The sequence below is a fragment of the Anas platyrhynchos genome, chromosome 33, assembly GCF_047663525.1.
Source record: "Anas platyrhynchos isolate ZD024472 breed Pekin duck chromosome 33, IASCAAS_PekinDuck_T2T, whole genome shotgun sequence".
Lineage (NCBI taxonomy): Eukaryota > Metazoa > Chordata > Aves > Anseriformes > Anatidae > Anas > Anas platyrhynchos.
The window spans coordinates 6,003,403-6,015,327 of NC_092618.1; the positions used below are offsets into that span (position 1 = coordinate 6,003,403).

Consider the following 11,925-nt stretch of genomic DNA (forward strand, 5'->3'; position numbering starts at 1 on the left):
GGGGGAGGCGCGCGGGGGGTGCTGGGAGTTGTAGTTCGAGGAGAGGCTCGGAACTACAATTCCCGGCGTGCCCCGCGCGCACGGCGGATATCCGGGGGTTTTTTTTTTTTGGGAGGGGGGGCGCCGGGTTGTGAGGGGGGCGCCTGGTAGGGACGGCAGCGCCATGGTGAGGAGTGGGGGGGGGATGGGGGGCGCCTCCCCGCCCCCATAGGGGATTCCATAGGGTCACGGCACTGGGGGGGTGCTGTGGGGGGGGTCTGTGTGGGGCCGTGGCCTATGGGGGGTCCGGGGGGGTCCCTTTTGCAGCCCCCCTATGGGGGAGGCCTTGGGGGGGGCGTTGGGGTGCCCCAGGGACCCCCCCCAAGCAGGTTTGCCCTATGGGTCCCTATAGGGTCCCTATAGGGGAGCTGTCTGGGTGCCCCATGGGGTTGAGATGTTTTGGGGGGGGTCCTCTTCGCAGTGTCCCTATGGGGGGGGTCTTGGGGAGGGCATTGGGGTGCCCTAGGGTGCCCCCCCTAAACAGATGTGCTCCATGGGTCCTTATAGGGTCGTTATAGCGTCCCTATAGGGGAGATTTTTGGGTGCCCCATGGGGCTGAGACGTTGGGGGGGGGTCCCCTTTCTAGTGTCCCTATTGGGGGGGGGCTTTGAGGGGGGCGTTGGGGTGCCCCAGGGGTCCCCCCCAAGCAGGTTTGCCCCATGAGTCCTTATAGGGTCCATATGGGGGAGATGTTTGGGTGCCCCATGGGGCTGAGACGGTTGGGGGGGGGGTCCCCTTTGTAGCATCCCTATCTGGGGGGGGGGCTTTGGGGTGCCCCATCGCGAGCTCCCTGTGGGGTTTTGGAGGCGTTGGGGTGCCCCGGGGGTCACCTCCTTATGGGGTCAATATAGGGGAGGTGCCCTGTGGGGCTGAATCACTGGGGGGGCCCTTTGTAGTGTCCCTAAAGGGGGAGGTTTGGGGTGGGGGGGATGTTGGGGGCCCCCATTTCAAGCTCCTTATGGGGTTGGGGAGACCCCATGGGGCACCCCTATAGGGAGGGGCAGATTTTGGGGCACCACGGCGCTGTGCAGCACCCCTGTAGGATCATCATGGGTGGGGGGGGGGGGTTCAAAATACCCCAAAAAGGAGAAAAAATGAAACTGAGAGAGGCTGAGGTGGGGGAGGGTTCCCTGCCCCCCCCCCCTTAATTTGTGTCCCCCCCCCCCCCCCCGGGGCAGATCCGCTTCATCCTGATCCAGAACCGGGCGGGGAAGACGCGCCTGGCCAAGTGGTACATGCAGTTCGACGATGACGAGAAGCAGAAGCTGATCGAGGAGGTGCACGCCGTCGTCACCGTGCGCGACGCCAAGCACACCAACTTCGTGGAGGTAACGGCCCCCCCAAAACCCCCCGCTTCTGCCCCAAATTCCGCCTCAAATTCCACCTCAAAACGCCGCTTCAGCCCCAAATTCCACCTCAAAACCCCGCTTCTGCCCCAAATTTCACCTCAAAACCCCGCTTCAGCCTCAAATTCCACCTCAAAACCCTTGTTTCGGCCTCAAAACACCCACTTCTGCACCAAATTCCGCCTCAAAACCCCCGCTTCTGCCCCAAATTCCACCTCAAAACCCTCGTTTTGTCCTCAAAACCCCGCTTCTGCCCCAAATTCCACCTCAAAACCCCGCTTCAGCCTCAAATTCCACCTCAAAACCCCGGTTCGGCCTCAAAACCCCCACTTCAACCTCAAATTCCACCTCAAATCCCCCACTTCAGCCTCAAAACCCCTGCTTCTGCCCCAAATTCCACCTCAAAACCCCCACTTCAGCCTCAAATTCCACCTCAGAACCCCACTTCAGCCTCAAAACCCCCACTTCTGCCCCAAATTCCACCTCAAAACCCCCGGTTCGGCCTCAAAACCCCCACTTCAACCTCAAATTGCACCTCAAAACCCCCGCTTCTGCCCCAAATTCCACCTCAAAACCCCGCTTCTGCCCCAAATTCCACCTCAAAACCCCGCTTCAGCCCCAAATTCCACCTCAAAACCCCGCTTCAGCCCCAAATTCCACCTCAAAACCCTGCTTCAGCCTCAAATTCCACCTCAAAACCCTGCTTCAGCCCCAAATTCCACCTCAAAACCCCCACTTCAGCCTCAAATCCCCCATTTCAGCCTCAAATCCTTCCCCCAGCGCTGCCACACCCGAGGGCCGCAATCACCCGTCCCTCCCAGTTCCCTTTATTTTTTTTTTTTGCCTTTTCCTCCTTTTTATTTTTTTAAATTTTTTTAATTTCCCCCCCCCCGCCCCCCCGTAGTTCCGCAACTTCAAGCTTCACATCTACCGGCGCTTACCCGGCCTCGTACTTCTGCATCTGCGTGGACGTCACCGACAACAACCTGGCCTACCTGGAAGCCATCCACAACTTCGTGGAGGTGGGTGGGGGGCCCAGCCCCACTCCCGCCCCCCTCCTTCCCCAAACCCCCCCATAGGATCTGCTTAACCTCTCCCTCTTCTCCTCTCCCCCCCCAAATTGCAGGTCCTCAACGAATATTTCCACAACGTCTGCGAGCTCGACCTGGTCTTCAACTTCTACAAGGTGAGGTCGGGGAGTTCAAATCCTCCCGTCCCTACAATTTTTTGGGGGAATTCCAGGATTTTAGGGTTTTTTGTTTTTTTTTTTTCCTCTGTTTCCCCCCTGCAGGTCTACACGGTGGTGGACGAGATGTTCCTGGCCGGTGAGATCCGGGAGACGAGCCAGACCAAGGTGCTCAGCAGCTCCTGATGCTGCAGTCGTTGGAGTGAGTCGCCCCCCCCCGCGCCCCCCCGGCCTTCCTCCTCCTCCTCCTCCTCCTCCTGGGCCGCCTACGAGGCCGCGGAGTTAGAGGGGACAGGGGGGGCTGCGGGCTTCCTGCTGTGTGAATGGAACGGGAACGGGTCCCCCCCACCCTGCAGCTGTGCCCCCACTGCGCCCCCCCCACACCCCAAAAGGGGACCAGCCCCCGCCATCGTGTTGTGAATAAATGTGGCTGGATGTGGTCCGAGCCCCCCTGCGTGGTGTTTTATTTTTTTTTTTTGGGGGGGGGGGGACCGCGGAGGGGACGCCCCTCGCCCTGCTGGGGTCCCTGGGGGGGTCCCATCCCAATTCTCCCACCCCCCCCCCATCTTCTCATGTCCCTGTCCCCACAGGCTGATGACTTGGGGGGCTGAGGACCCTCTCAATCCTTTTGGGATGGGGGGGTGATGTGGGGACCCCCAGGGCTGCAGCCCCGTGTCTGCCTGTTCCTTCCTGGGGCTACCTGGGTCCCCCCAGGATGGGTGGAGAACCCCTGGGGTGGCTGGGGTGGTACCAGAGGACCCCCCCTCCCCAAAAAAAGGATGCTCGGGATCTTTGGGGTTCTTTCGGGGGGGGATTTAGGGGCACGAAGGAGCCACGCGGGAGCCCTGCGGGTGTCACACGAGGCTTTATTGGGGGGGGGGACACCCCTCAATCCCCCTGCCCCAACCTCTTCACGGCGGGGTTGGGGTACTCGGGCTTTTCCACTGCCCCCGGCCCGAATTTGAGCTCCAGGAATTCGCGGGCGTTGTTGGGGGCCATGGCGGTGAAACCGGCGAAGGGCAGCGGCAGGCGGGGGCGCAGGAAACGCTCGGGGAACTCCACGTCCTGCGGGTGCCCCAGCCACGTGTCCTTGGTCATCACCCCGGCGCGGGGGTAGAAGGGCCACAAGTCGACGTGCAGCCGGTTGGCGCGGCTGTAATGCACCCGGTAAAACTCCCCCTCCGCCGCCTTCTCCCAAACGAAACCCTCGGCGTCCTCCACCGCGCCCCCCCCCGCCGCCTCCACACCCCCCGCAGCCACCGGCACTTGCCCGCGTCCTCCCGGTACAATGCCCGGCCAGTCACCGTCGGAATCCCAGGGGATGATATCCCGCAGGCGCACGGCGCCCAGTAGCGACCCCCCCTCCAACCAGTAACGCACCCCCGCCGCCTCCAAGGCTTCCACCACGTGCCGGGCGGTTTCTCGTAACGCCCGGAGGCAGCACGGGGTCGAGCGCCCGGCCAGCAGGTACTGGGGCGTGCGGGCGTGCACGGTGCCGAAGCAGCGCGCCGTGTCCTTGGTGCACCCGTACCACCGCTCCCCCCCGTCCGCCAGCACCTCCAGTTTGATGCCCCAAATCCCGCATCAGCCTCCGCCGCCGCGCCCCCGCCAAGCTTTCGGCTTTCCAGCGGTTGTGGGGGGAGGCTGGGAGAGCCGGGGGCGGCGGGGAAAGCTTCGCGCAGCACCCGCAGCCCCCAACCCCGCACCGCCGCCTGCACGAAGAGGGCGGTGGGCAGCGGGCGCGCCAAGGGGAAGGAGAGGTTGAAGAGGTCGCGGGTGCGCAGCAGCAGCACCGCAGCCCCCTCCACGGCCCCACAAACCCCCCCCGAGACCCCCCCGGGGCCGTAACGCGCCGTCCACTCGCGCAGCTCCACGCGCAGCCCCAAGCACCGCAGCGGCTCCGTGCCCACGGGGGCCGCCACCACCCGGGCGTCCCCGGTTTCCAGGGTGGCCCTCATGCGTTCCAGCAGCCCCGGTACGGCGCGGGTGCCGTCGGGCACCACGGCCACGTGGCGGGTGCGGACGTGGAGCTCGGGGCGAGAGTCCCGGGGGGGTCGGTCGGGAGCGGGGCGCAGGAGGAGCAGCCGAGCCCCCGGGGGCAGCGGTACCGGGGGGTACGGAGCCGTCTCGGCCGCCACCAGCACCGGCAGCGGCAGCGCGGCGAAGGAGCGCGCGGTGCCGGCCACGTTGTTCTCGAAGTCCTCGAAGTCCCGCAGCAGCACGGTGACACCGGCAACCTCGCGGGGGGGGCGGCACGCGGTGACGTCCCCGTCCCCCCCCCCCCAAACCCGGAACTGAGCCGAGCGCAGAGGAGGAGGAGGTTGAGGCCGATGGCTCCCGCCAAGGCGGCTTGGCACGGCGTCAGGCGCATGGCGGTATTAGCGGGGCTTCTTCGCCCCCCCCCGGTTAATTAATTAATTAATTAGTTAATTAATTAATTAGTTCTTGCCGGGGGGGGGTATGGCGAGTGGTGGTGGCTGGTTGGGGTTTGGGCTGGCGGCGCTGTGGGGAGAAGAGTTAATGAAGGGGTCGGGCTCAAGGAGGGGTCACCTGAACCAGGGGGTCGCGCTAATGAGCGGGCTGCATTAATGACCCCCCCCCCAAATTCAGGTTCCCCCCCCCCGGGTGATGGGGAGCGATGCCTGGTTTCTATATGCGTGCCCCAAGAGCTCCGTGTCCCCCCCCCCCCTGCCCCCTTATCAGCCCCCAACCCCTGCACACCCATGCCTCTATTATTACAGCCGCCCAGACTGCCCCATACCACCCAAAATACCTCATACACCTTCACACTGCCCCATAACACCCCACACCGCCCCATAACATGATATAATGCCCAATACCGCCCCGCGATGCCCTATAATGCCCCAGGACGCCCTAAAATGCCCCATACTGCCCTATAACGCCCCCTAACGTCCCAGAACACCCTATAACGCCCCATAGTGCCCTATAACGCCCTGTAACACCCCATAACGCCCTATGACACCCTATAACGCCCCATAGCACCCTATAAAGCCCCATACCGCCCCAGAACACCCTATAACGCCCCACAGCGCCCCAAAATGCCTCATAATGCCCCAGAATGCCCCAGAACGCCTCATAATGCCCCAGAACGCCCCAGAATGCCCTATAATGCCCCACAGCGCCCCAGAATGCCTCATAATGCCCCAGAACACCCCGTACCGCCCCAGAACACCCTATGGCACCCTATAAAGCCCCATAGCGCCCCATAGCGCCCTATAACGCCCCATAGTGCCCTATAACACCCCATAACGCCCTATGACACCCTATAAAGCCCCACAGCGCCCTATAACGCCCCATAGTGCCCTATAACACCCCATAAAGCCCCATAGCGCCCTATGACACCCTATAACGCCCCGGAACACCCTATAACACCCTATAACGCCCCAGATACCTCACGCCCCAGAACACCCCATACCACCTTATCACACCCTATACCACCCAACGCCCCCCACCCCCCCCCATACTGCCCCGTACCGCCCGCGGGCGCCGTCGCCTCAGCAACGCGCGTCCCCCCCCCCTCCTCCTCCTCCCTCCCTCCCTCCCTCCCTCCACTTCCGGCTCCCTTTGTGGCAGGAAGCGGCGTCTCCGCGGCTCCCTTTGTGGCAGCCGTGATGGCGGCGGAGCGGGCGGCGGCGGCGGGGACGGGCACGGGCGGCCCCCAGGGCCCAGCCGCTCCCTCCCCCGGGCCCGGGCCCGGTTCAGGCCCGGTGGAAGCGGCGAACCGAGGAGGGTTGAGCCTGCCGGGGATCCTGCACTTCATCCAGCACGAGTGGCTTGCTCTCCAGGCCGAGAAGGGGCGCTGGGAGGGGGCGGGAGCGGGCCTGAGTCGGCAGGTACCGGGAACCGGGAACCGGGGGAACGGGGAGGGAGGGGGTTACGGGAGGGGGGAGGGGACCGGGGCCGCTGCCAGGGGGTTACCGGGGCCGCCGCCGCCGCCATCTTGGAGGAAATGGCCGCCGGGAGGGGGATACCGGGCTGGGACACACCCCCGGGGTTTGGGGGACATCATGGGCTTGGGGACACCGGGGGCATCGTGGGGGTGGCACCGGGACACCGGGGGCAGCACCGGGGCTTGGGGACAGCGGTGTCACCACGGGGTGACCCTGAGCCTTGGGGACACTGGTGTCACTGGGCCACCCCCCAACCTTGGGGACACCGGGGTCACCAGGTCCCCCCCCAAGCCTTGGGGACACCGATGTCACTGTGTCACCACCCGGCTTTGGGGACAGCAGTGTCACTTGTCCACCCCGTAGCCTTGGGGGCATCCGTGCCACCGGGCCACCCCAGTCTTGGGGACACTGATGTCACCGGGCCACCCCCCAGCTTTGGGGACACCAGTGTCACTGTGCCACCCACAGCTTTGGGGACACCGGTGTCACCACTGGGCCACCCCATAGCCTTGGGGACACTGATGTCACTGTGCCACCTGCAGCTCTGGGGACACCGTTGTCACTTGTCCACCCCATAGCCTTGGGGACAGCAGTGTCACTGTGCCACCCCAAGCCTTGGGGACACCGGTGTCACCACGGGGCCACCCCATAGCCTTGGGGACACCGGTGCCACAGGGCCACCCTGAGTCTTGTGGACAGCAGTGTCACCACAGGGCCACCCCCAGCTATGGGGACACCGGTGTCACTTGTCCACCCCGGAGCCTTGGGGACAGCAGTGTCACCGTGCCACCCCCACCCTTGGGGACACCTCCAGCCCACCTACTCAGCGCCCCTCGCCCCACCACCCCGCGCAGCCTCAGCTCCTTGTCCCCAGCTCCGGGGGCTGTCCCACGCTGTCCCCACCATGTCCCCACGCTGTCCCCATTGTCCCCACGCTGTCCCCATGTCCCCGCAGGCGCAGGTGGCCTTCCTGCAGGGCGAGCGCAAGGGCCAGGAGAACCTGAAGACGGACCTGGTGCGCCGCATCAAGATGCTGGAGTACGCCCTCAAGCAGGAGAGGTGGGGTGCAAAGGGGGGGGTTTTGGGGTTGGGGGGACCCAAAAACATTTTGGGGTTCCCACCAGTGTTCCTGCACCCTTTTTTGTCCCCCCCCCCTTTTTTCCAGGTCCAAATACCACAAGCTGAAATTCGGCACCGAGCCGGCGCCGGGGAGAAGAGCTCAAGCGTGGAGCTCGGTGCGGGTCCCCAAGCGGTCCCGGGGGAGAGGGGGGCACCGAGGGCCCCCCCTGACCCCGCTGTGTCCCTGTCCCCCCCACAGCCCCCAACGGTCCCCTGGAGGTGGCGGCGCTGGAGGGCGGCCCCCTGGTGTGGAGGAGGGCCGGAGCTGCTGCGCAGCGAGTACGGGGAGGGGGGGGCGTTTTGGGGGGGGATTTTTGGGGTGGGGGGGTGCCAAAGCGTCCCCCCCCCCCCTTACAGGTACCTGGAGGAGGCGGGGGCACGGATCATCCTGGGACATGCGCTCGAGGCGGGTGCGGGCGCTGCTGGCCCCGTGGCCCCCCCGGCCCGGGGGGGCCTCCGCTGCCGGGCGCCGCATCGAGGAAGCATCTAGAGGTGAGGGGGGGGGGGGAAAAGGGGGGAGGAAGGGGTCGAGGGTTGTTTTTTTTATTTTGGGGGCGGCTGGCGGGGAGGGGGCTGCAGCCCCGGCTCCCCCCCCCCGTCCTTCCCCCGCCCCGTAGGGAATGCGGGGGTCAGCCAGGAGCGCGGGGGGGCCGGGCTGGAGCAGGTCCCCTTCCTGCGCCCCTGCGAAGACGAGGACAGCGACGAGGACGAGGACGCCGACGGCCCCCCCGCCGAGCCCCCGCGGCAGCACAAGAAGCAGCGAAGGCAAGCCTCCCCCCTCCCCCTCCCAAATTCTGACGCTGCCCGCTTTCCCTGGTGCCTGATCGGGTGCACTCTTCCTTTGTCGCAGTTCCGCAACGCTGCGTCCCGAGGTGGAGGACGAGGACGACGACGACGACTCCGAGGACGCCCTCAACGAGTTCGATTTCCTGGGCTCCGGGGAGAACGGGGACGGCCGGCGGGCCGGGAGGGCGGCGGCGAGCTCGGTGAGCAGGTCCTGGGGGGCGAGCAGCTGGAGGGGCTCCAGCGGGCCCCCCGCTGCCTGCCGAGGTGGCCCTGGAGATTGCCTGTCCCCCGCAGAGTACCCGCCGGTGCTGGGTGGGCAGGGACGTGGGGCCGAGCTGCGGGACGTGGACGCAGCCCCCCAAAAACGGCCGCCTCGGGGCAGCCCCGCGCGCACGAGGGGCACCCTCCCCGTCCCCTTCGGTGTCCCCGTCCCCTCCTGTGGCCCCCAAATGTCCCTGAGCCCCCCCGGACCCGCCCTGAGGGTCCCTCGGCCTCTCCTCCGACGTCTTCATCATGGGCAGCATCTGCGGCGGCGCCGTCAGCCTGGGGGACCTGGCCGACCTGACGGTCACCAACGACAACGAGCTCAGCTGCGACGTGAGCCAGCATCTAACTGGCTGCCCAAGCCCGGCCCCGTTTTTCCCTGTCTTTGTCCCCAGCAGCCCCGAGCATCCCCTCAGCCCCGTTCTCCCCTTGATGTTCCCACACGCCGCCCCAGCCTCCCCTTGGCTCTGCTGCTGCTCCTTCCGCCCCTAAACCCCTTCTGAGGGTCCCCTCGGTGTTCCTACGCCCTGCTGTGGCCCCAAAACGCCCCCCACTGTCCCCCTCGAGTGTCCCCTGGGCTCCCCCCTGCTCCCTCCTCAACCCCCTCAGCGGCGTTTTGGGCGGAACTGAAATCTGGGTCCTGGCGGTGCGGCGGTGCTCTCAGCTCACCCCGTTCCCCTCTCGGTTGTCCCTGTGTCCCCCCCCCGGAGCTCCGGAGGGCCGGGACGCCCTGAAGAACGTGAACCCCAAATTCACCCTGCGCAGCCACTACGACGCCGTGCGGGGCTTGGCCTTCCACCCGGCCGAGGCCGCCCTGCTCACCGCCTCCGAGGACAGCACCCTCAAGCTCTGGAACCTCCAGAAGACCGTGGCGGCCAAGCGGTGCTGGGATTCGGGGGAGGCTGGTGGTGCCCCCACCTCAGGTGTGTACGTGCCCCCCTTTTTGTGCTTTTTATTATTTTTTGTGTGTCCCCCTTAGGAACGTGGCGTGGACGTGGAACCGGCCCACGCTCTTCCTCGTGGACACAGGTGGGGGTTGCGGCACCCCGGAGGAGATTGGGACCCCCCGGGGCGAAGCTTTGGGGTCCACCATGACCCCGTCTCACCCCGTCCTGTCCCCGCAGGGGCCCCGGCGTTGGCCGTGGCCATGGGCCGCGACAGCGCGCTGTGCTCAGCGGCGGCGTACGCCGTGCACCGCTGGCGCCTGCCTACTGGACATGGATCCCTACGACGGCTACGGTGGGTTCCCCGCCGCCCTCCCCGGCGAGGGACGTTTTGGGGGTGTTCACCCTTCAGGGTGACATTTTCGGCCCGTCCCCAGACCCTGGGGGTGCTGAGCGGCGTCCTGGATGTCCACAACCGACGCGGTTTGGGGTCTGGCTTTGGATCTCGCCGGTCATCTGTGGCCTCTGCTCCCTCCGACTACACCGTGCGCCTTGGGACCCCCGGCGCGACGCCGACGCCGCCTGCCTCAGCACCTACGACGCCCAGAGCGGTGAGCCGGCACGGGGTTCCTCAGCCGCGATCCGCCCCCCCCAGGTGCTGTTTTCACTTTGTCCCCCCCCCAGCACGGTGTTCCCACCTCTGTCACCTTCTCGGCCACCGAGCCCGTGGACGCCGTGGTGGCGTTCCGCACGGGCGCCGCGGTGCTGTACGACGTGGAGGCGGCGCGGCACTGCTGACGCTGTATCGCTGCGGTGGGGGCGGTGCAGCCGAGTGGGCCGGGACAGAGCCGTGTCCCCAAGGGGGCGGCGGGGCTTGATCCGTGTCTCCCTCCCTCCAGGTGGCAGCCAAATCAACCAGGTGGTGAGCCACCCCTCGCAGCCCCTCTCCATCACCGCCAACGACGACCGCGGCATCCGCTTCCTGACAACCGGAGCAGGTAGCGCCGCGGGCTCGTTAGCCTGAACGAGGTTTTGGGGGGGTGTTTGGGGGGGTGTTGGGGACAGGCGTTGTCACCGTTGTCACCCTTCTGTCCCCCCCCCCACCTCGTGGTGCCAGGGGAAGTCCTGGCCCCCATGGTGGCCCCACCTGGATGCCGTCACTGTGTGGTCCCCTGGCGACTGACGGCGTCTTCCTCATGTCCGGGAGGTGGCCATGGCCCTGTCCCCGAGGCCATGTCCCCAAGGTGACGGTCCCTGTCCCCAAGGCTACATTCCTGTCCCCAAGGCCACATCCCCATCCCTGAGGCTATGTCCTTGTCCTCGAGGCCACATTCCTGTCCCTAAGGCCATGTCCTTGTCCCCGAGGCCACATCTCCAAGGCCGTGTCCTGACCCTGGAGGCCATGTCCCCGTCCCCGTCTTGCCACGTCCCCATCCCAAGGCAGTGTCCTTGTACCCGAGGCCACGTCCCCGGCCCAAGGCTGTGGCCAGATCCCCGTCCTGGTGGCCACGTCCTTGTCCCTGTGCCCATGTCCTTGTCCCCGTGCCTATGTCCCCAAGGCCGTGTCCCTGTCCCTAGAGGCCACATCCCCATCCCCATGGCCACGTCCTTGTCCCCAAGGCCATATCCCTGCCCCCCTCCCCACCCTCTCTGAGTTTATGGGATCCCACTCCAGGTCCCCCACCGCTCCCCCCACCCTCCGGGGTCCCCAAACCCCTCAAAACTCCCCAACCCCCCCCCCCCAAATCCCCAACCCCCCCCCAAAAAAAAAAATCCCTTCCCGGCAGGCCACTACTGCCCCACCCTCTCTGAGTTTACGGGATCCCAACTCCAGCTCCCCCACCCTCTGGGGGTACCCCTAAAACCCCTTAAAACTCCCCCCAAACCCCCCGACCCCCCCCCCAAAATCCACCCCCCCTCCCAAAGCAGTGCTCTATCCATGCCCTACCCTCTCTGAGTTTATGGGATCCCAAATCCATCAGCCTCCACCTCCCTCACCCTCCCAGGGTACCCCAAATCCTCCTAAACCCCTTAAACTTCCCTGAAATCCACCTCCTCCTAAAAAAAATCACTCCTCCCTGCAGGCCACACTGTTATCTTTCTAATCACGGGATCCCCAACTCCAGCTCCCCCACGCCGGGATCCCAAACTCCCCAAATCCCTAAACCTCCCAAACCCCCCAAACCCCCCCAAAAAAAAAAAAAAACCACTCCCCCCTCCCGGCAGGCCACGACTACTCGCTGCGCCTGTGGCACCTGGCGCACAATACGTGCGTGCAGGAGCTGACGCGCACCGCAAGAAGCATGTCTTCTCTGCACGTCGCTTTCCACCCCAGCCGCGCGCTCAGCGCCAGCGCCGGCGCCCACGCCTTGGCCAAGGTCTTCGTGTGA

The 11,925-nt window shown here is 65.8% G+C and overlaps 3 protein-coding genes across 3 annotated transcripts; 2 read left to right on the top strand and 1 right to left on the bottom strand.

Annotated features, from left to right (window-relative positions):
• Positions 1-14: 14 nt before the first annotated feature.
• AP2S1 (adaptor related protein complex 2 subunit sigma 1) lies at positions 15-2,804 on the top strand. The gene is given in 7 exon segments (XM_072030123.1): positions 15-166; positions 1,218-1,367; positions 2,290-2,334; positions 2,336-2,407; positions 2,512-2,571; positions 2,677-2,743; positions 2,746-2,804. Coding segments are annotated over 7 exon segments (429 nt in total). The 5' UTR covers positions 15-163; the 3' UTR covers positions 2,778-2,804.
• A 616-nt stretch (positions 2,805-3,420) lies between these two features.
• FKRP (fukutin related protein) lies at positions 3,421-5,042 on the bottom strand. The gene is given in 4 exon segments (XM_072030122.1): positions 3,421-4,143; positions 4,145-4,217; positions 4,219-4,865; positions 4,868-5,042. Coding segments are annotated over 4 exon segments (1,479 nt in total). The 5' UTR covers positions 4,943-5,042; the 3' UTR covers positions 3,421-3,459.
• Positions 5,043-6,139: 1,097 nt separating this feature from the next.
• Positions 6,140-11,925, top strand: STRN4 (striatin 4). The gene is given in 16 exon segments (XM_072029981.1): positions 6,140-6,425; positions 7,444-7,541; positions 7,648-7,734; positions 7,959-8,011; positions 8,219-8,366; positions 8,452-8,595; positions 8,682-8,784; positions 8,868-8,988; positions 9,362-9,533; positions 9,631-9,680; positions 9,776-9,890; positions 9,948-10,146; positions 10,220-10,313; positions 10,316-10,348; positions 10,435-10,533; positions 11,762-11,925. Coding segments are annotated over 16 exon segments (1,902 nt in total). The 5' UTR covers positions 6,140-6,203.